This window comes from Somniosus microcephalus, chromosome 2 (assembly GCF_052327205.1).
Source record: "Somniosus microcephalus isolate GS21.2 chromosome 2, FLI_Smic_1.0, whole genome shotgun sequence".
Taxonomy (NCBI): Eukaryota; Metazoa; Chordata; class Chondrichthyes; order Squaliformes; family Somniosidae; genus Somniosus; species Somniosus microcephalus.
The window spans coordinates 149318003-149339252 of NC_140988.1; the positions used below are offsets into that span (position 1 = coordinate 149318003).

At 44.0% G+C, this 21250-nt stretch overlaps 1 protein-coding gene across 3 annotated transcripts in view; it reads left to right on the plus strand.

Annotated features, from left to right (window-relative positions):
• Positions 1-18890: 18890 nt before the first annotated feature.
• The window catches only part of cds1 (CDP-diacylglycerol synthase (phosphatidate cytidylyltransferase) 1), a 159587-nt gene continuing 157227 nt past the window's right edge, over positions 18891-21250 (plus strand). The window contains exon 1 of one of the 3 annotated variants that reach the window (XM_085963471.1): positions 18891-19385. In XM_085963471.1, the coding sequence (XP_085819597.1) occupies positions 19329-19385 (57 nt within the window). In that variant the 5' untranslated portion in view covers positions 18891-19328. The remainder of the gene's footprint in view (positions 19386-21250) is intronic. The other 2 variants (XM_085963461.1, XM_085963479.1) reach the window with 2 other exon arrangements.

Below are 21250 nucleotides of genomic sequence, written 5' to 3' on the forward strand. Positions count from 1 at the left end.
ACTGGAGCCAGGTCCTGGAGGTGACATTGCTGGCAGTAACTGCTTGGCGATCTGGTCCCACGTCCTTCTTTCTGGAGGGCCTCCTAGCCCCTGTGGGTAGAGGTCCTCTCTTCCAGTGTTGGCCCCCTGCACAAAGCTGAAGTGCTGTGTCCGAGACCCTGGGTGCCTTTTCCCTGGCATGTTGAGCCATTTGCATTAGTGCTGAAGCACTTTTATGTGCAGAAGGCAGTTTAGCATTAAGAGCTGCAGACTTCCTAGTTCTGAAGGATTTATAATTATTTCATGTGCAGAAGGCAGTTCAGCTTTAAGAGCTGAAGACTGCCTTGAAAAGGAGCAGGCTAGCTTTAAGTAAAGCCAGTCTCGCTCCAGCGACGCAAACTTGGGCTCCCTGCTGAGCGGACGGCCTGTCAGCAGCGCGTTTGTCACTTGGCTGTGTGTTCCTATCATGTTAATTAGCAGGCAGCACCAAATTGACATGCTGCCTGCACTTTCTGAACGGGCGCGGGCATATCTCGCATTATGGTGCCCGCGCCCTTTATCGTTATTGAATTTCACCCCCATTTTGCATTAAGGAATAAGTGTGAACTTAACAGAAATGACATTGTTTCACAATAGTAAATGAGCATCTTGTAGCAGCACAGTGAAGTAGAGTTATGTTGGAGGAGGGGAGAAAATGAGCATGTTTTGGTTCAAACATTACTTTATGATCATAAAAATGCAAAAAAGGCCATTCAGCCCTTTTAGTTCTCATTGATATTGATTACTCTGCATATAGGAGGAACAGATAGAATTTTCTTTTCCCTCATGATTTTGGGGCCAAGCCTATGTCTCTCAATTCTAATGAATCAGGAATCTGTCCAATGTCCTGTCGAATGCTTCAATTGAGTTCACCTTCACTTGGCGGCACTCTTTATCATAAGTTAGTAGCTCTAAACTGGAAGTGTCTTTTTCATTTGTTCTTGGGATGTATGCAATAGTGACATAGCAATATTTACTGCCTATCTCTATTTGCCCAGAGGGCATTAGAAGTCAACCATGTAGTGTGGGACAGGAGTCACACGAAGACCAGACCAGGTGGTGAGGGCAGGTTCCTTCCTTAAGGACATTAGTGAATCAGTTGGGTTTTTACAATAATCCAGCAACTTTCATTGTCATTTTTATGAAGCCAGCCTGAAAGGATATTTACTAGTCCTAGCCCCTTTGGGCTATCCCGGATCAGACGTATTTCTTAGACGTTCACTTTCAACTAAAGTTTGAGGTAGCCGAATCCTAAATATGCTTAATTGGGTCTAAAGGTCTGGACTATCTCTCCCGAAAGGAAAGGAACAACCCGAGAATGTTACCATCCTCCAGGTAGTGCTTTTAATAAGTTTAGCTAGACTGTAACATCCCGGATATTATGAGCATCCGGAGAACTCCTTCAAACTTATAAAATTCTAACAGGACTAGACAGACTAGATGCTGGAAGGATGTTGCTGATGGTCGGGGAGTCCAGAACCAGGGGTCACAGTCTAAGGATAAGGGGTAAGCCATTTAGGACAGAGATGAGGAGGAATTTCTTCACCCAGAGAGTGGTGAACCTGTGGAATTCTCTACCACAGAAGGCAGTAGAGGCCAATTCATTAAATATATTCAAGAAGGAGTTGGATATATTTCTTAAGGCTAAAGGGATCAAGGGATATGGGGAGAAAGCAGAGACAGGGTACTGAATTTAGATGATCAGCCATGATCGCATTGAATGGTGCAAGGGTGCAGGCTCGAGGGGCCGAATGGCCTACTCCTGCTCCTATCTTCTATGTTTCTATGTTTCTAACTCTTCACCAAAGAGTGTACAGAGATTGAGCTCGCGAGTTACTGATACAGAAGACTTATGTGAGACAATTCTAATTATTAAAAGAACCGACATGCAATTTACAGTTGGTGAATCGGTCAATCGCAACATCAACAGTTCTAAAAAGAGAAAAAATACTATCTTATTATTAACAGAGAATCTTACTTTTAAATCTTAACATCGCTACAGTATTACAGTTCTTAAAGTTTTCTATACAGGATATCCATCAATATCAAATACCTTTGATCCCCGAGGTACAAAGAATTGGAGACCACAGAGCCATCTCTGTGGTCGAAAATCACTTTGCCCTATTAAAGCAAGTCTGATATTCCATTTGAGACTTCAATATTTATACCCTTTTCAGTTGTATTTCCTTTAAGGTTTTCTGCTGATGCAAGTTAATTATCCAAATTCATCTTTCTGCCGACCTCTGCAATTCTTACTGCTACATCAGCTTGTAATATTTCAGAATCTTGTCTCATCTCCAGGTGTTCTGGGTTGACCATATAGAACGGTGTGAAGGGCAGGTGTTCCTTATTTTATGTCATCTTTATGAGGGCAGATGTTCCTTATCTTATGTGCCATCTTTACGAAGTTTAAATTAAAACACCTTAAGCCAGTATGGACCATTGTTTTGTTCCCAAAAGGTCAGCTTGTCGGAGCCATGCACCTTCTGTTTCAATAAGGTTATTTATTCAGGGTCAAGAACTGTCTTATCTCAATAGCCAGAATTCTTTCACAGCTATTCCATCGTTCGGTTTCTAAATTTCCAAACCCAGTTTGTCATGTTTTAATAAGGCCAGAATTATTTCATAAGATGGTGTATTTTTCTGAATAGGTTCTATGGCTTATTCCTTCACAAGCCCACAAAGTCTTAGATGTATTGAATTGAATTTCATAACTTCCCAGGGTGGGTTTGGACTCACAACTTCTAGTTTGCTAGTGTAGTACCATAAGTACTCGGGTACTGGACCAAGTTATTCACTAGTCTTTTTCTACTGTTTTATAAATGTGTGCTGGGATTGCATGATTTGCATCAGGAAGTATTTCTATGTCATTTGCATGTGATGTAAAATGATGCATAGCTTTTGTGGGCTTTTTTCTCGCCTAATATAGTGACAATATCTCTCATTGTGTTTAACTCATAGTTTCCTTAGCTTATAATGATAATAGGTCTATTCTGGTTCCAGACATCTCACGAATTCCCTGTGATAAATATTTCCAGAATCAGACTTGGACAACTACAGACCCATTAGTCTCACTTCCATTCTGTGTCAAATAATGGGGTTGGTTATCAGGAGTAAACCTGAGGTTTATCTGTACAGGAATAACCTAGTAAACAGCAGCCAACATGAATTCATAAGTCGAATATCTTGACTGGCCGATCTCCCCAACTTCTTTGAGAAAGTGACAGCCCAAATGGAATGTGAGAAGGTAAACCTTAGGAATGAATAAGAAATAAGACATCCTATGAGGAGTTACGTTGGGGTGGAGGGACTAAAGGTACAGAGTGAGGTGCCCAAGATGTTGTTGCTGGGATCACTACTGTTTCTAACTTACACGACAGACCTGGCTGCAGAAATTCAATGCAAAGTGGTTACATTTGCAGATGTTACCAAACTAGGAAGTGCAGTGGAATCAGAGAGAGTTCAGAAATGAGTTGGACAAAATATGTAAGTGGATAGAACCCTGGCAGATGAAACTTAAGGCAGACATGTGTAAAGTACTGCAAATAGGAAGGGAAATAGGCAACACATGTACTCTATGAATGCTGTTGAAATACTCAGGATGAAGCCAAAATAGACCTAAGAATCTAAGTAGAGTCGATGCTACATAGGTCCAACCAATGCAGAGCAGCAATCAACAGAGCCAATAGGATGTTAAACTACATACACAAAACGGTAGAATGTAAGTTAGAGGAAATTGTGATCAAACCTAATAGTGCTGTGGACAGACCTCACCTTGAAAAGTGTGTCCATTTCTTGTCTCCAAAACACAACAGAGACATTCAAATGTTGGAGGCAGTGCAGAGAAGCAGTCAGAATGATGTCCTGGTTTCAGATGTCTGAGTTATGAGGAAAGTTTGGAGAAAATTTGACTCTTCAGCCTTGACTGTACTTCAGTGCACTGCTGGCTTTTCTGCTTTACACTGCTGCTGTGTTGGGTCCTGGTCAAAAATCCACCCTCTTCCAGGCTAAAGTCCATTTCTCTGTTGGCTTCTAGGCTTTAATGTGACCTCTACCTTCGCCATCACTTTCTACTGAGACTGCATTCTCTGCTAGACCTTCTCAATTCAGTGTCTGGTCTATTTCTGTGGGCTCAGTTTTTGCTCTTCCACTGGGAATTTTTCACTTTACACTGAGCTAGCTCTGATGTGTACCTGCTAATTATCATTCTGCTCTGGATTCTGTTCCCATGCTGCTGAATAATTTCTGATCTGTCAATTTTTACTTGCTTCCCATGGCCACTGACTCCACTCATTCTTCAGAACTCTTCCATCGCCCTTCATTGGACTAGGTTGGCATGGCTCCTCAAGTTCCTAATGCTGCTTTTGATCATCTCCTCATCTCCCTACAGCTGTTCTTCAGACCAGCTCCCACATCTGCACTGATTCTGTGGATTTGCTTTTCATCCTCTTCTGCATCCCTGGGCCTCACTGCTCTTGGTCTTTGAGTTTCATTCCTCTGCTGGTATACTGGATTAGCTGTTACACAATTCTAAAACCTGAGGCCACTGGACCCCTGGATCAACCTCTGCTGGCTCATGATTGACTCTCCACTCTTTCTCAGTCCTCTGTTTCCACTGGACAATTTCCAACAGTGTGCCCACCGATACTCTACCTGCGGAATAGCTCCTGGGTTCACTCCCTCTCCACAAATGTCTCTGAACTCTTGAACATTGGTTTGTCGATGTTCCAAGCTGACTCCACCATATCCACAATTCAACTTCATCCCATCAACGGACCTCAGACTTTAACTTTCGACTTTCTCATATCATATCCTCCCTGTCCTATATTGACAACCAAGGCTTGTCTCTCCTAATCTTTACCATTGCCAAAGTAACCTGATTTCCCACTGTATCTATTTGCATGTGCATTTTGGCTTCCGCTCTAGACCCAACCCATTATTTATATCTTTTTTTCCTCTTGTCCCATCATGGGCCCTTCTCTCCAGGCTCCTCCCCTTCCTGTCACCCAGCCATACCATTTTTTATTTATCCCCTCTCAGCTATTATGCCTCCCTATTCCTGTCCCAACCCGTCACTACTCTGCTTTCTTACTCTCCTGCCGCCATTCCATGCTTGAATCCTCTTGAATAAGACCCCAGCTACTCTCCGTGTCTCTCAGCAGTCTCCAAAGGGCCCTTTAAGGCAACAATCGCAACTGCCCCATCCTCCTCTCACTGCTCAATATGCTCATTGGGGGCTAATATCACCTCCTTCCCATCCCACTCACCCCACACACTGCTGCCCCCTTGGAATCTACCAGAGGATCAACAATCATCACCCCTCTCCGCATTTTCCTCCAGAATGTGAGTTCACTCGCAAACCAGGCCCGTCCACATTATTGTGGATGATTGCATTGACATCCTGGCTTTGATAGAAACTTGGCTCTCCTATCTCCCCTCCCATAAGACCTCCCTTAACCCTATTTCCACTAAACTGCTGACCACATAACCTCCCATACTTGCCTCCATGCTATCTGCCATTGTAAATGGTTTCCTCTCCTCGGGCTATCACGGCTCCCTCCAGCTGGTGATACCTTGCTCCTTGCTGAAGCCTCCCAACTGGCTATATTTTCCACCAACTGCCCTGATCAAACCTCTGCGGTGGCAGTGTGCTGTTTCGCACCAAGTTACACCTTGTTCTCTCCCTCTACTCCTTTGGTGCCTTCTCCTCCTTTGAGCACCTCACTGTGTTCAACCCTTCTTGTCTCTCCTTTAAAATCCTCTTCCTTTACCATCCCCCAAAAGCTCACTCAGTTTCTCACCACGATATCCTCCTTCCTTTCCTCTTTCAGCCTCTGCCCTGAGCAACTACTCATCCTCTGTGATTTCAATCTCCATCTCAGCCCCACTTGCCCTCTCTCCTATGATGTTTCTGACCTCTTGTCCTCTCTAAACCTCTCCCTCCTTATAAATTCTCATACAGCTATCCCCTTGACCTTGTCATCTCACGTGACCTCTCTACTTGGTCTCAATCACAGACAAGCCCATCTAAAAAAATACTTCCTTGTATCCCTCACCACCCACAGATCCCTACTATAATTAGGTGACCCAGGAAGGTCAATTGAAGCTGCGTTATGATATCTGTTCCAGAGGCCTTAATTCTTTATTGAATTCTGTGACACCTGTTACAAGGCTTTCTTTAAAGAATGGAGCATTTACTAAATAACAGTATTTTCTGAAGTCCAATATGTAACTGCCAATTGCAGTACTTTATATAAATATGATGATTCAAAGTTGGTATGTCAAATAGCTTGGCCTAGAAATTCGGTTTTGGCGCAGCGAGGGCTTTAGCGCCGGAAGTTAGTGCCGGCGCTAAGTCCCCCTGCGCGCGCCAAAAATTCAGTAGCGCCGCGCCCAAACGGCTGCCGGCGCTACTGAGGGGTCTCAGCGCCTCAAAACTGGCGCCACGCGCCGCATTGTGGCGCTATTCCGGCGCTGCGGCGCCCGCTGCGGTGCGGCAGGCTCGGGAAGTGCAGGCCTCCTCCTTCCATTAAGGAGGAGCTGCCTGCACCCGGCCGCGGCCCGCGATAATCTTTTTAAAAATGAGCCCGGCCCCTCGGACAAGTGCCGGGCTTGCTTCTGTTCCGGGGGGGGGGGGGGGGAAGTCCGGGGAGGGAGCTGCGGCCAGGCGGCCGGCGGGAAAGCGGCCGGCCGCCGCGGGGCCTTTAATGCGCCGGCGCAAAGTTCTGTAAGGCACCTCTGCCAGAACGTTGCTTGCGGCTGCCACGGGCGAGGCGGCCGCAACTCAATTTCCGAGTTCGGGCGGGTTACCATGGCAACCGGGACGCTGCGCACACCGATGACGTCATCGGTGCCGGCGCAGCGCTACCGGCCTAACGCCGATTTAGGGCCCCTGTCAATTTCTAAACTGGCCATAACTTCGGCGCTAGGCCCTCTAGCGCCTCAAAAGCGGCGCTAAGGCCAGTGAATTTCTAGGCCCTTATATTTTACTGGTGTTCCGATGATTCACTGGTGACTTTATGTAATCTATTATAGATTCCGTCTTCACTGCATGTTCCAAGGATACCACTGTGGCATCGTAAAGATGGTATGGAGCATGAAATATCTATGTATATATGTAAGCAATAGAACCACTTCACCTATTACAAGAATGGATCCTACCATCATAGAGTGAGTCCATACATTCATAAACGTTTATTCCCCTTATTTTCAGAACTGATCACCTAATTATAGGTAAAGAAAATTCTAAATGATTTTTTATGTTGTACAGTTTTGCAGTTAAATGATAGTCCAGTAAATTAAAAGACAGACAAGTTGCTAACAAATCAGTCACTCTGTGGCACCTTTATGTAAGTGGAACTCAAATTTCACAAGAGTTACTTCAAGCTAATGAACTTATGCTTCAGTTCAAACTGATGAAATCTTCAGTTCAAAAGGACCTATTTTGGCAAAAATTGCTGGGAAACAAAAACATGCTGTCATCCACTTCAAAGTATACCCTATATACTGAGCCATGTACTTCTTTACCTAGTAATGTGAATTTTAAAATAACATACAAGGTGATAAATAGAACATGGTAGAGGGGTGGGTTAACTAATTTATAGTTCACTGTTGTGAATTCCCCACACAATTCTGCAGGGTTAATTGTCAGTCCTAGATAATGAGCTGATTGTGACATACAGTAATGAATTCTCTATGACTCACAGCCAGCCTTAAAGACCAAATGTAAACACTGAAACATTAGCTCATTGTAACTTTAAACAAAGTTGACTTCTAATTTATTCGGATCGCCTTAAAGTTTTTTGAATACTCTGAATATTCAGTTTGGATACTAAATCTGTTGCAGTGTAAACCTTTGCAATATACATTTAAGTGTTTGTGTATATTTTTATATTTATTGAAATACTTTTATTTACAGGACCATTGTTGCACATTTTTCTGTTTTTTAGCATGTCTTGCAAACTACTTTAAACAATAGGATGATGGTCTTCCCTGATGGCTCAGTTGACAAATGTAAGGTCTAACAAGAAAGACTTGCGTTTACATAGCACCTTTCATGACCTCAGGACGTCCCAAAGCGCTTTACAACCGTTGAAGTACTTTTGAAGTGTAGTCATTGTTGTAATGTAGGAAACGCGGCAGCTAATTTGCGCACAGCAAGTTACCACAAACAGCAGTGTGATAATGACCAGATAATCTGTTTTAATTATATTGATTGAGGGATAAATATTGGCCACAATACCAGGGATAACTCCCCTGCGCTTCTTTGAAATAGTGCCATGGGATCTTTTACGTCCAATTGAGGGAGCAGACGGGGCCTCGGATTAACGTCTCATCCAAAAGACGGCACCTCCGACAGTTCAGTATTCCCTCAGTACTGCACTGGAGTGCCAGCCTAGATTTTTGTGCCTAAGGGTCTACTGTGGAAAGAAGCTATACAGAGAAGGAGGATGCCATGTTAGATAATGAACTGTGCTTAGATGGATGATCTCAGCTGGTATGACAATAAATATTACATAGAATTACATAGAATATACAGCACAGAAACAGGCCATTCAGCCCAACTAGTTTGTGCTGGTGTTTATACTCCACATGAGTCTCCTCCCATTCCATCTGCCTCATCTCAGCCTTTCAACATATCTTTCTATTCCCTTTTCTCTCATGTACTCATCTAGTTTCCTTTTGAAAGCATCTAAGCTATTTGCCTCAACTACTTCCTGTGGTAGCAAGTTCCACGTTCTAACCACTCTCTGAGTAAAGAAATTTCTCTTTATTTCCCTATTGGATTTATTAGTAACTATCTTGTGTTTATGGCCCCTAATTTTAGATTCTCCCAAAAGTGGTAACATTCTCTCCATATCTACCCTGTCCAACTAATTCATTATTTTAAAGACCTCTATCAGGTCTCCTCTAAGTCTTCTCTTTTAAAGAAAAAAGCCTGAAACTGTTCAATCTTTCCCGATAGCTTTAATCTCTCAGTTCTGGTACCACCCTTGTAAATCTTTTTGACACTTCCTCCAGTGCTTCCATGTAATTTTTATAGTATGGAGACCAGAACTATATGCAGTACTCTATAAGCGCAGCCTGATCAGGGTCCTGTACAAGTTTAGCATAATGTCACTACTTTTGAATTCTATACCCCTAGAAATAAATCCCAGTGCTTCGTTAGCATTTTTAATTGCTTTGCTGACCTGTTATGCCGCTTTTAATGATTTATTCACCTGTATCCCTGGATTTCTAACCCATTCAGTTTCTTATTTTCTAAAGGTATAGGTGATGTTTCTATTTTCCTACCAAATTGCATCACCTCACATTTACCTATGTTAAAGTTCATTTTCCACTTAACTGACCAGTCTGCAAGTTTTCTAATATCTTCTTGTATTATGTTGCATTCTTCCTCAGTGTGAGCTTTAGCCCCCAGTTTGGTATTGTCTGCAAATTTTGATATTGAGTTACTTATTCCTAAATCCAAATCATTAATGTGAATTCTGAATAAGAGTGGTCCCAGCAGTGATCCTTGTGGAACACCACTTTCTACCTTCCTCCTATCTGAATAACTACCCTTTACCTCTAGTCTCTGCTTTCTATTTTTAACCAACTTACTATCCATTCAGCTCTTTGTCCCCTGACTCCACATGCCCTAACCATGAGCCTCCCATTTGGTATCTTATCAAAATCTAAGTATATGACATCTACTACATTCCCCTTGTCTACTCTTTCCATTACCTCGTCAAAGAGTTCTATCAGGTTAGTTAAGCATCACTTAGTCTTTTGGAATCCATGCTGAGTAATTTTTATTATATTTTCTGTCTCTAGATGCTTTTCCATCACTTCTTTTAGTATAGATTCCAGTATCTTCCCTATCACTTACGTTAAGCTGACTGGTCTATAGTTCCCAGGTTTTGTGCATGGGAACAATATTAGCTGTCTGCCACAACTCTGGCACTATCCCCTCTTCTATGGAACTTTTGTATATATAAACTAGGGCCTCTGTTATCTCCTCCCTAGTTTCATTGAGTAAGGTGTGTGTCCATACGTACCAGACCTGGGGTTTTTGTCCTTTTAGTTTTGCTAGTTTGTCAATTATTTTCTCCCTTTCTGTCACAACTGTATTAATATTCTTTTTCAGCATATCCTCTAGTGAAGTGTCTATTTTGTTATCTTCTTTATTAAAAACTGAGGTGAAGAAGTTATTCGATACTTTTGCCATTTCTCTGTCATTACCTATGAGTTTGTCTTGCTCATCCTTTAGTGGCTCTATCGCTACATTAATTTTCCATTTGTTATTTATGTGTCTATTGAACAATTTATTATTTCTTTTTATATTCCTTGATAATTGATTTCATAATTTCTCTTTGCCTTCCTGATAGTTTTTTTAAACTTCTCTTCTAAGTTTCTCATATTCCCTTTTGTCCTCCTCTCTTTAAGTATTTCTTGTATGTCTTTTTTTTTCAATTCAATTTTCCCTTTAGTTCTTTATTCATTCACAATGCCCCATAATTAGTTTGCTTATTTTTGGCTTTCAGTGGAATACATTTCTCTTGGACTCTATTGATAGCCCATTTAAAGATTTCCCACTGTTTTACTTTCACTTTATTTTTCAAGATTTTCTCCGAGTTTACCGTTTTTAGTTCCACCCTCATTTCCTCATAATTTGCTCTTTTCCAATCTATTACTTTAGTCTTTGTCCTACTTATGTCACTCTTGATCCAATCTTGAGCCATACTATGTTATGATCACTACTACTAAGATGCTCTCCTACTCTTACTTCTCCTATCTGTTCTGGTTCTTTACCCATTACAAGATCCAGCAGTGATATTTTTCTTATTGGACTTCTTATGTACTGAGTAAGAAAGGAGTCCTGTATGCACTCAATTCCCTTTTCTCCTTTTGTTACTTCTTCCTGCCATTTTATTTGGGGATAGTTGAAATTTCCCATGATTATTATTCTATGCCTGCTACTCACCTCGCAGATTTGCTAACAATATTTCTTCCTCCAATTCCCTTCCACTATTTAGTGATCTATAGTATACTCCCTATTAGGGTGATGGATCCCTTCTTATCTTTTAACTCAATGCATATGGATTCTGTATCTATCTTACTGCTAGTTACATCCTTTTTCTACTACAATTATGTTATCTTTAACTAGTACAGCTACTCCATTTTGTTTTGAATACTACGTACATTACTGTACCAACAGTTTAGATTGTTCTTATTTATTATTCCTTTCTCCATTTGTTTTTAGTAGTTATTTTACCTTTATGCTCCATGACTTCATCCGATCTCTGGCTATTCGTGTTATCCTTACTCTTTCTTTTAAGTTTGTCTTTGACTTTCTTTTCCTGATTCTTTTATTGTTAGGTTTCTGTAATTTCTAGCAGTTTTCTCTCCCCCCCACCCCCCGCCCCTTATTATTAGTTTAAAGTCTTATTTACAGCCTCAATTAGCCTTACTGCTAGGATTTTGGTCCCAGCCTGGTTCAAGTGTAGCCCATCCCAAAGTTATAGCTCCTTCCTGTCCCAGCACTGGTGCCAGTGTCCCATGAAATGGAACCCCTCCTTCTCACACCACTCCATTAGCCACGTGTTGACTTTCCTAATCTATTTGTCCCTATGCCAATTTGCACGTGGCTCGGGTAATAATCCCGAGATTATTAACCATGAGGTCCTGCTTTTCAATTTAGCTCCTAACTCCTGATACTCCCTTGGCAGGACCTCTTCCCTAATCTTTCCTATGTCGTTGGTTCTGACGTGGAGCACAACAACTGGTTCCTCCCCCTCCCTTTCCAGATTCTTTCCCAGCCATTTCTTTACTGTTTGTTTTAGCTCCCTTGGGTTAGGGAACTCCCACTCTTCTTCATTATCCAGCAACTCTTGCTGGAAAACATATGGGTGAACATCTGGTGAGGACAAGATTGCTCCTTCCCTGTTGAATAATCCACTAGCACTCACGGTATTAGTGAGCAGCCAGGTGTAATGGAATTACCGCTTTCAGAAGGGGATAAAGTTGAAGGTAAAAATAGCAATTAAAAAAAACAGTGGCCTCTATTTTTACTGCGGGGTACGTTCGGCAGGGGTGGGAGGGAATCCCCCACATTGATCTCAAAATGAGACCCAGACCATTTAAACTCCCAGGCCACATTTTAATATTCCAGCACATTTCAAAACCAGCAGGACTGATATCTTCAGCTGCTTCATCAATGACCTTCCCTCCAACATAAGGTCAAAAATGGGAATGTTTGCTGATGACTGCACAGTGTTCAGCGCCATTCGCAACTCCTCAGATAATGAAGCTGTCTTTGCCAGCATGCAACAAGACCTGGACGACATTCAGGCTTGGGCTGATAAGTGGCAGGTAACATTCGCGCCACACAAGTGCCAGGCAATGACTATCTCCAACAAGCGAGAGTCTAACCATCGCCCCTTGACATTCAACGGCATTACCATCACTGAATCTCCCACCATCAACAACCTGGGGGTCACCATTGACCAGAAACTTAACTGGACCAGCCACATAAACACTCAAGAAGCTCGATACCATCCAGGACAAAGCAGCCTGCTTGATTGGCACCCCATCCACCACCTTAAACATTCATTCCCTCCACCACCGGCGTACCGTGGCTGCAGTGTGTACCATCTGCAAGATGCACTGCAGCAACTCGCCAAGGCTCCTTCGGCAGCACCTCCCAAACCTGCGACCTCTACCACCTAGAAGGACAAGGGCAGCAGGCGCATGGGAACACCACTACCTCCAAGTTCCCCTCCAAGTCACACACCATCCTAACTTGGAAATATATCGCCAATCCTTCATCATCGCTGGGTCAAAACCCTGGAACTCCCTCCCTAACAGCACTGTGTGAGTACCTTCACAACAATGACTGCAGCGGTTCAAGAAGGCAGCTCACCATCACCTTCTCAAGGGCAATTAGGGATGGGTAATAAATGCCGGCCTTGCCAGCGACGCCCAGATCCCATGAATGAATAAACATTTTTTTTTTAAAAGGGCCAACGGGTGGGAGCAAGAAATCAGGTTTGGAGCCTTAGGAACCAGGGGACCCAAAGGAATGGTCCTCGGCATAACCTCAGCACTGGGCAAGGGCTTAGGCAGCCACTGTCAGCGTGCAGAGGATGAGGCTTGGTCGGGGCTGGGGGGGTCCAAGGACTCCTTGCAGGATCAATCCTGCTCCTCCTGTTCCACAAGGAGTTCGCAGAAGAGTAATTCTACAAAACCTACCGTGGCGACTTCTGGCTAGTCGGCGTCTCCCACCGTGGTTCAGCTTTTACACTTTGCGGGCTACCCGACTCGATGTTAAAATCATATTGCGGCACCGATAACGTCATTGCACCGCGACTTTTGATTTTAAAGTCATAGAGTCATAGAGTCATAGAGTTTTACAGCACAGAAAGAGGCCCTTCGGCCCATCGTGTCTGCGCCGCCCATCCATCCCTGTCCAGTCTAATCCCATTTTCCAGCATTTGGTCCATAGCCTTGTATGCAATGGCATTTCAAGTGCTCATCCAAATGCTTCTTGAATGTTGTGAGGGTTCCTGCCTCTACCACCCTTTCAGGCATTGAGTTCCACATTCCAACCACCCTCTGGGTGAAAAAGTTCCTCCTCAAATCCCCTCTAAATCTCCTGCCCCTTACCCTGAATCTATGCCCCCTTGTTATTGACCCCCCTACTAAGGGGAAAAGTTCCTCTTTGTCTACCCTATCTATGCCCCTCATCATTTTGTACACCTCAATCAGGTCCCCCCTCAGCCTTCTTTGCTCCAAGGAAAACAACCCCAGCCTGTCCAGCCTCTCTTCATAGCTGAGGCGCTCCATCCCAGGTAACATCCTGGTGAATCTTCTCTGCACCCTCTCCAAAGCAATCACATCCTTCCTATAGTGAGGCGACCAGAACTGCACACAGTACTCCAGCTGTGGCCTCACCAGCGTTTTGTACAGTTCCATCATAACCTCCCTGCTCTTATATTCTATGCCTCGGCTAATGAAGGCAAGTATCCCATATGCCTTTTTAACCACCTTATCTACCTGTTCCGCTGCCTTCAGGGATCTATGTACATGTACACCAAGGTCCCTCTGACCCTCTGTACTTCCTAGGGTCCTACCACTCATTGTGTATTCCCTTGCCTTATTTGTCCGTCCAAAATGCATCACCTCGCACTTTTCAGGGTTAAATTCCATTTGCCACTTTTCCGCCCATCTGACCAACCCGTTTATATCGTCCTGTAGCCTGAGGCTTTCCTCCTCACAATTTACCACCCCACCAATTTTCGTGTCATCTGCGAACTTACTGATCATACCTTTTACATTCTCATCCAAATCATTTATGTAGATCACAAACAACAAGGGACCCAGCACCGATCCCTGAGGTACCCCACTGGACACAGGCTTCCAGTCACAAAAGCAACCTTCGACCATCACCCTCTGCCTCCTGCCACTCAGCCAGTTTAGGATCCAACGCGCCAAGGCACCCTGGATCCCATGGGCTCTTACCTTCTTGACCAGTCTCCTATGCGGGACTTTGTCAAAAGCTTTACTGAAGTCCATGTAGACCACATCCACAGCATTTCCCTCATCCACCCCCCTAGTCACCCCCTCGAAAAATTCAATCAGATTTGTCAGACATGATTTACCCTTGACAAAGCCATGCTGACTATCCCCGATTAATCCTTGCCTCTCCAAGTGGAGACTAATTTTGTCCCTCAGAATTTTTTCCAATAATTTCCCTACCACAGATGTTAGGCTCACTGGCCTGTAATTCCCTGGTTTATCCCTGCTACCCTTCTTGAATAATGGTACTACGTTAGCTGTTCTCCAGTCCTCTGGTACATCCCCTGTGGCCAGAGAGGTTCTGAAAATTTGTGTCAGAGCCCCTGCAATCTCCTCCTTTGCCTCCCACAGCAGCCTGGGATACATCTCGTCTGGGCCTGGGGATTTATCCACTTTTTGGCCTGCTAAAACCGCTAGCACCTCCTCCCTCTCGATGCTAATATGTTCAAGTATGTCACAGCCCCCTTGCCCGATTTCTATGTCTGCATCGTCTTTCTCCATAGTGAACACAGATGCAAAAAATTCATTTAAAACCCCGCCTACATCATCTGGCTCTACACACAGATTGCCACTTTGGTCCCTAATGGGCCCTACCCTTTCCCTGGTTATCCTCTTGCCCTTAATATACTTATAAAACATCTTAGGATTTTCCTTTATTTTGCTCGCCAGTGTTATTTCATGGCCCCTCCTCGCCCTCCTAATTTCTTTTTTAAGTATGCCCCTGCATTTTTTATACTCCTCTAGGGCTTCTTCCGTCTTTAGTCTTTTGTAACTGCCAAAAGCCCCCCTTTTATTTCTAATGCATTTTTGTATATCCCTTGTCATCCAAGGTTCCCTTTGCTTGTTGGTCCCACCCTTGACCTTTACAGGAACATGTTGGCGTTGTACTCTCTCTATTTCCCTTCTGAAAGTCTCCCACTGTTTTGATGCGGATTTTCCTATAAGTAGCTGCTCCCAGTCCAATTTGGCCAGATCCTGCCTTATCATATTAAAATCGGCCTTCCCCCAATTTAGAACCCTTATTTCCGGGCCGTCTTTGTCTTTTTCCATGACCACCTTAAATCTCACCGAATTGTGGTCACTGTCGCCAAGTCGGTGAAAATGAAATGACACCAGGCGGGAACACATTGATGTCAAGCTAGAAAGTGGACTCAACCTAATCCTAACCTCTCCCAGTCCCAAGCACCATTCTTGCTGGGCGATGGCGTTTAAAATCGAGGCAAGTATCCCTACATCAATAAGAATAACAAAAGCACTTCCATAGAATTACATTGATTCTACATCACAGAAACAACTGGTCTTTGCTGGTGTTTATACTCCACATGAGCCTCATCCCACTCTAATTACCCTTTCCCACCTTGCTCTAGTATCCTCCCTCATGTATGCATCAAACCTCCCCTTAAATGTGTCAATGCTATGTACATCAACCACTCCATGTGGCAGCGAGTTCCACCTTCTCACCACTCTATGTGTAAAGAAATGTCACCTAAATTCTTTATTTGATCTGTTATATTTATGCTCTCTTGTTCTGGACTCACTCACAAGTGGAAACAGTTTCTCTACGTAACTCTTATCAAATGCCTTCATAATTTTAAGGACTCTTATCGGGTCTCCTCTTAGTCGTCTCTTTTCCACACAGATATGCTCCAACCTGCTCAATCTTTCAGCCAGAACTTGCATTTATGTAGCACTTTTCACAACCTCAGGATGTCCCACAGTGCTTCACAGAGAATAAAATACTTTTTAAGTCTAGTCATTACTATTAGATAGGCAAATGCTGCAAAGCCCCACAAATAGCAATAAGATATATAACCATATTATCTGTTTTAGTGGTATTGATTAAGAGATAATTATTCATTAGGTTACTGTTCCCCTGCTCTTTGAATAGTGCCATGGGATCTTTTGTGACACCTTTTTAACATCTTACCCTAAAGATAGCACCTCCAACAGTGCAACACTCCCTCAGTACTGGACTCTTCTTCTTCTTAGGCAGTCCCTTGGAACCGAGGATGACTTGCTTCCACATTAAAAATGAGCTCGCAGGTGACTGATTAGTCCAATGCGAGACCTACAGTCTCTGTCACAGGTGGGGCAGACAGTGGTTGAAGGGGCATGTGGGTTGGGTGCTTGGGTTGATGTGCGCTCCTTGCGCTGCCTGCGCTTGGCTTCCGCTTGCTCCCGGCGAAGAGACTCGAGGTGTTCGGCGCCTTCCCGGATGCTTCTCCTCCACTTTGTGCGGTCTTGGGCCAGGGATTCCCAGGTGTCGGTGGGGATGTTACACTTTTTCAAGGAGGCTTTGAGGGTGTCCTTGAAGCGTTTCCTCTGCCCACCTGGGGCTCTCTTGCCGTGCCGGAGCTCCGAGTAGAGCGCTTGTTTTGGGAGTCTCGTATCGGGCATGCGGACAATGTGACCCATCCATCGGAGCTGATTGAGCGTGGTCAGAGCTTCGATGCTGGGGATGTTGGCCTGAGCAAGAACACTGACGTTGGTGCGCCTATCCTGCCAATGGATTTGCAGGATCTTGCGGAGGCAGTGTTGGTGGTACCTCTCCAGTGCTTTGAGGTGCCTGCTGTACATGGTCCATGTCTCTGAGGCATACAGCAGGGCAGGTATCACTGCTGCCCTGTAGACTATGAGCTTAGTGCCGGGTTTGAGGTCCTGGTCTTCAAACACTCTCTTCCTCAGGCGACCGAAGGCTGCACTGGCACACTGAAGGCGGTGTTGGACTTCGTCGTCGACGTCTGCCCTTGTTGACAGTAGGCTCCCGAGGTATGGAAAATGGTCCACGTTGTCCAAGGCCTTGTCGTGGATTTTGATAATCTGGGGGCAGCACTGTGTGGCGGGGCAGGTTGGTAGAGGACCTTTGTCTTACGGATGTTTAGTGTAAGGCCTATGCTCTCGTATGCTTCGGTGAAGGTGTTTACGATGGTTTGGAGTTCGACCTCCGAGTGAGCGCAGACGCAAGCATCGTCTGCATACTGTAATTCGATGACAGAGGATGGGACGACCTTGGATCTGGACTGGAGGTGACGGAGGTTGAACAGTTTCCCGTTTGTTCTGTAAATTAGCTCCACTCCAGTGGGGAGCTTACTGAGGGTGAGATGGAGCATTGCAGCAAGGAAGATTGAGAAGAGCATTGGTGCGATGACACAGCCTTGCTTGACCCCGGTTCGTACGTGAATTGGGTCTGTGGTGGAACCGTTGGTCAGGATCACGGCTTGCATGTCGTCGTGTAGCAGGCGGAGGATAGTGACAAACTTTTGAGGGCAGCCGAATTTGAGGACACTACATAATCCCTCACGGTTGACAGTGTCGAAGGCCTTTGTGAGATCAAAGAAGGCCATGTACAGCGGTTGGTGCTGTTCCCTGCATTTCTCTTGTAATTGACGTGCGGTGAAGATCATGTCCATTGTGCCCCTTAGTGGGCGGAATCCGCATTGCGACTCTAGGAGGAGCTCTTCGGCCACTGGGAGAAGGCGATTGAGGAGGATTCTTGCGATGACTTTCCCTGTGGCAGATAGCAGGGAAACTCCTCTGTAATTACCGCAATCGGACTTGTCACCTTTCTTGAAGATGGTCACAATTACGGCGTCTCTGAGATCCCCTGGCATGCTCTCCTCCTTCCAGATAAGAGAAATGAGTTCATGAATTCGCGCCAGTAGTGCTTCTCCACTATGCTTTAGTGCCTCGGCGGGGATTCCATCTGTTCCTGAGGCCTTGTTGTTCTTCAGTTGTCCAACAGTGCAACACTCCCCCAGTACTGGACTAACCTAGATTATGCACTCAAATCTGTGGTGTGAGGCTTCTGTACGACCCCGCGACCTTCTGATTCAGGGGCTGGCCAGGGATAGAAACTACAATTTACAATGCAGATTATGATAAACAGTAATCGTATTTTTACACAATGTCAAATGGGTCACAACAATGAAAGAAGACCTTTGAATATCCTCTGAAACGATCTCGTTTCCAGCAAATGAGAAAATGCATTTTTATTGATTAAAACATGTTTATTTTTAAATCCAAATTTTCTAAATCGGTTTGCAAAACATTTTGCATTGTTTAAAAACTTTAACACGGAAAGAGTTTGTGTAGCAAAAATCCTGCTGGCGCTGATTGATAAATGTGAAACAAATTTGTTGTCTTTAATAACAAAAGTAACATTTTGGATAGAAGACCATTAATTAATCTACGCTGCGCATCGAATTAACTCCCTTTCTTGCTGCAGAATATCTCTACAGTGCCAACTGCAAAGTTTGATAATCAATGAATACTGATTGCTCTACAGCTTTAATAGTTCGCTGCCGGGACTCGATGAACGCGCGTGTGTCACAGCCCCGTCAGGAAGGCTCTGCGGCTCGAGCGCGGCCCGGCCGCTTTTCCGGAAACCTGCGTCAGAGCTGGAGCGGCGATCAGCCTCAGCCCGGCTGTCGCCGCCGCCAGTGCCCCTCGACCAGTGCCCGATCCGGCTCCACCCGCAACCACCGCCCGGCCTGTTCCTGCTCTGACTGTGACCCTGGCTCTGATCCTGATCCGGCCCAGATCAAGGCCCCGCCCCGAGCCGAGCGTGTTTTTTTTCCATTTTGGGACTTTTACTGCGAGTTCGCAGATGACATCGAGGCACCAGGCGGGTCGAGTGAGGGATAAACCGGCTACAGGGTGTGAGAGACAGACCGAGTGAGGGGTAAATCAGCTATAGGGGGAGAGACCGACCGAGAGAGGGAGTGAGGCTACAGGGGGAGAGAGACCGAGAAATGACGGAGCCCAGGAGGAGAAAGGCAGAGAAGGAGCCGGAGAACCTGAGCGACAAGGTAAGGAATCACCTCTACTGTAGATACTGTGTGTATGTGTGTAGCCAGGTATGAAACCTGATGCAGTGTTAGGGTTAAACCCTCAGTGCTGTACATAAGGAGTTACTGAAAAAATGTGTTTAAAACAGATAGTAATGCGTAACCTTACTATTGTACATAATTACTTAGACGAAAAAATATTAGCAATGTAATGTGTTTTAAAAAAGAGGAAACCTGACTATACTTATTGCTGTATGTATTAAGTACTGAGAAAATGTCTGTAAAACTACAGTGTTTAACCTACTGCACATGGTAATTAAACTGCAATTCAGTCAATTATGCCAGTACTGTCTGAAGAACAATTAGAAAACCTGAATGCAGTAGTATAAATTAATGAACTTGTAAATCACTATATCTAAACTATTACAACAATCGAAATAAGATAAAATAATGTTGGCTGTGTTGTACATTTCAGCAATTACTGAGACCTAAATGTAAGTAATAATGAAGTACTGTCTGTACAGTGTATTATAATTGTATGCACCCAGCAGCCACCAGGGTCACATTCATGAGACATCTGTACTCAATTACACTTATTGTCGACTGCATCCTATAATTTTATATATATCAACGTTTAATGAGAGAAGGTGAGTTATAGAATACTAGTACAAGTAATTATAATTACATTTATATTATAATAAGTAATCCCTTCAAAAAAAAACTTCTGATCATCTGCAGTAAACTTGCAGTGATTATGTTGCAGTCTTCAAATCTTCTCATGAATGTGATTGTCATGCCTAGTCAGTCTGGAGCATCCTTGCTGTTAATGACCACCTTTAAGCTTTTTGCCAATCCCTTGAGTAAACACAAACTAATAATGGTTACACTGGAGTGAGTTCTAGGCAGTAATATTATTGCTAGGTCTGAATAACAATTAAAAACTACTCCTGCTTCATTCTTGTGGTTTTGGATATCATTCAATCACAAGTTACTGCCTTGTAATCACATCTGGATAATCTGTATTCTTTACCAGCTATTGTAGTTATAGTGATTAGTGAGGTGAGTAACTATATTATGGGCTAAGCTATCACATTGGAGTGTATTTTAAAACAATAACATTTTAGATGATCAAATGTGATCACAAAACTTGAGTGATTCCTCAATGTCATTTGACCTCAAGGTGTGTTGAGTCCTTGAAACACCATTTTGGTTCACTTGGCTGGCCCCACTCATACTTGGTTTGTGGTCCCACAACTGTTGTGCTGTCTGATTGATATCAAATTGTGGATAAGCCAGAACTTTCTGCAGCTCAACATTGGCAAGACTGAAGCTGTCTGGCTCCTCCCAGAAACTCTGAGCTTTATCCCCTGATTCCATTCCTTCCTGGTTCCCTGCTCATGCTTAAACTGAGGAGTCGTGCTCAACTCTGAGCCAAGCTTCAAACTCCAGTTCTAATCCTTTACTAAAGCTGCCTACTTTCACCTCTGACATTGTTTGACTCCGTCCCTACCTCAACCCCTGACACTATAACTTTGATTTGTATTTTTGTTGCCTCCAGACTCAATTTTTCTAGTGCCCTTCACACTGATCTTCTGAGTTTCACCCTCCATAACTCCAATTCACCCAGAACTGTTATCGGCATCACATCCCAAATTTGATCTCAGTGACCGCTGCTCACTCTACCTTATCATTGATACCCTCCCTCTCCCCGCCTTGCTACATCTGTCTCCGCCTTCAAAAGCCTCCAAATCCTGCTCCTTTGGTCACCTCCCCTAAGTTTGTTTCCTACTCCTGTTTGGATCTAACATTGAATTCTGCAATGTCATGGCACATTATTATCTATCTATCTATCTATATATATAAATAAAGGAGTCGATCTGTCTGTC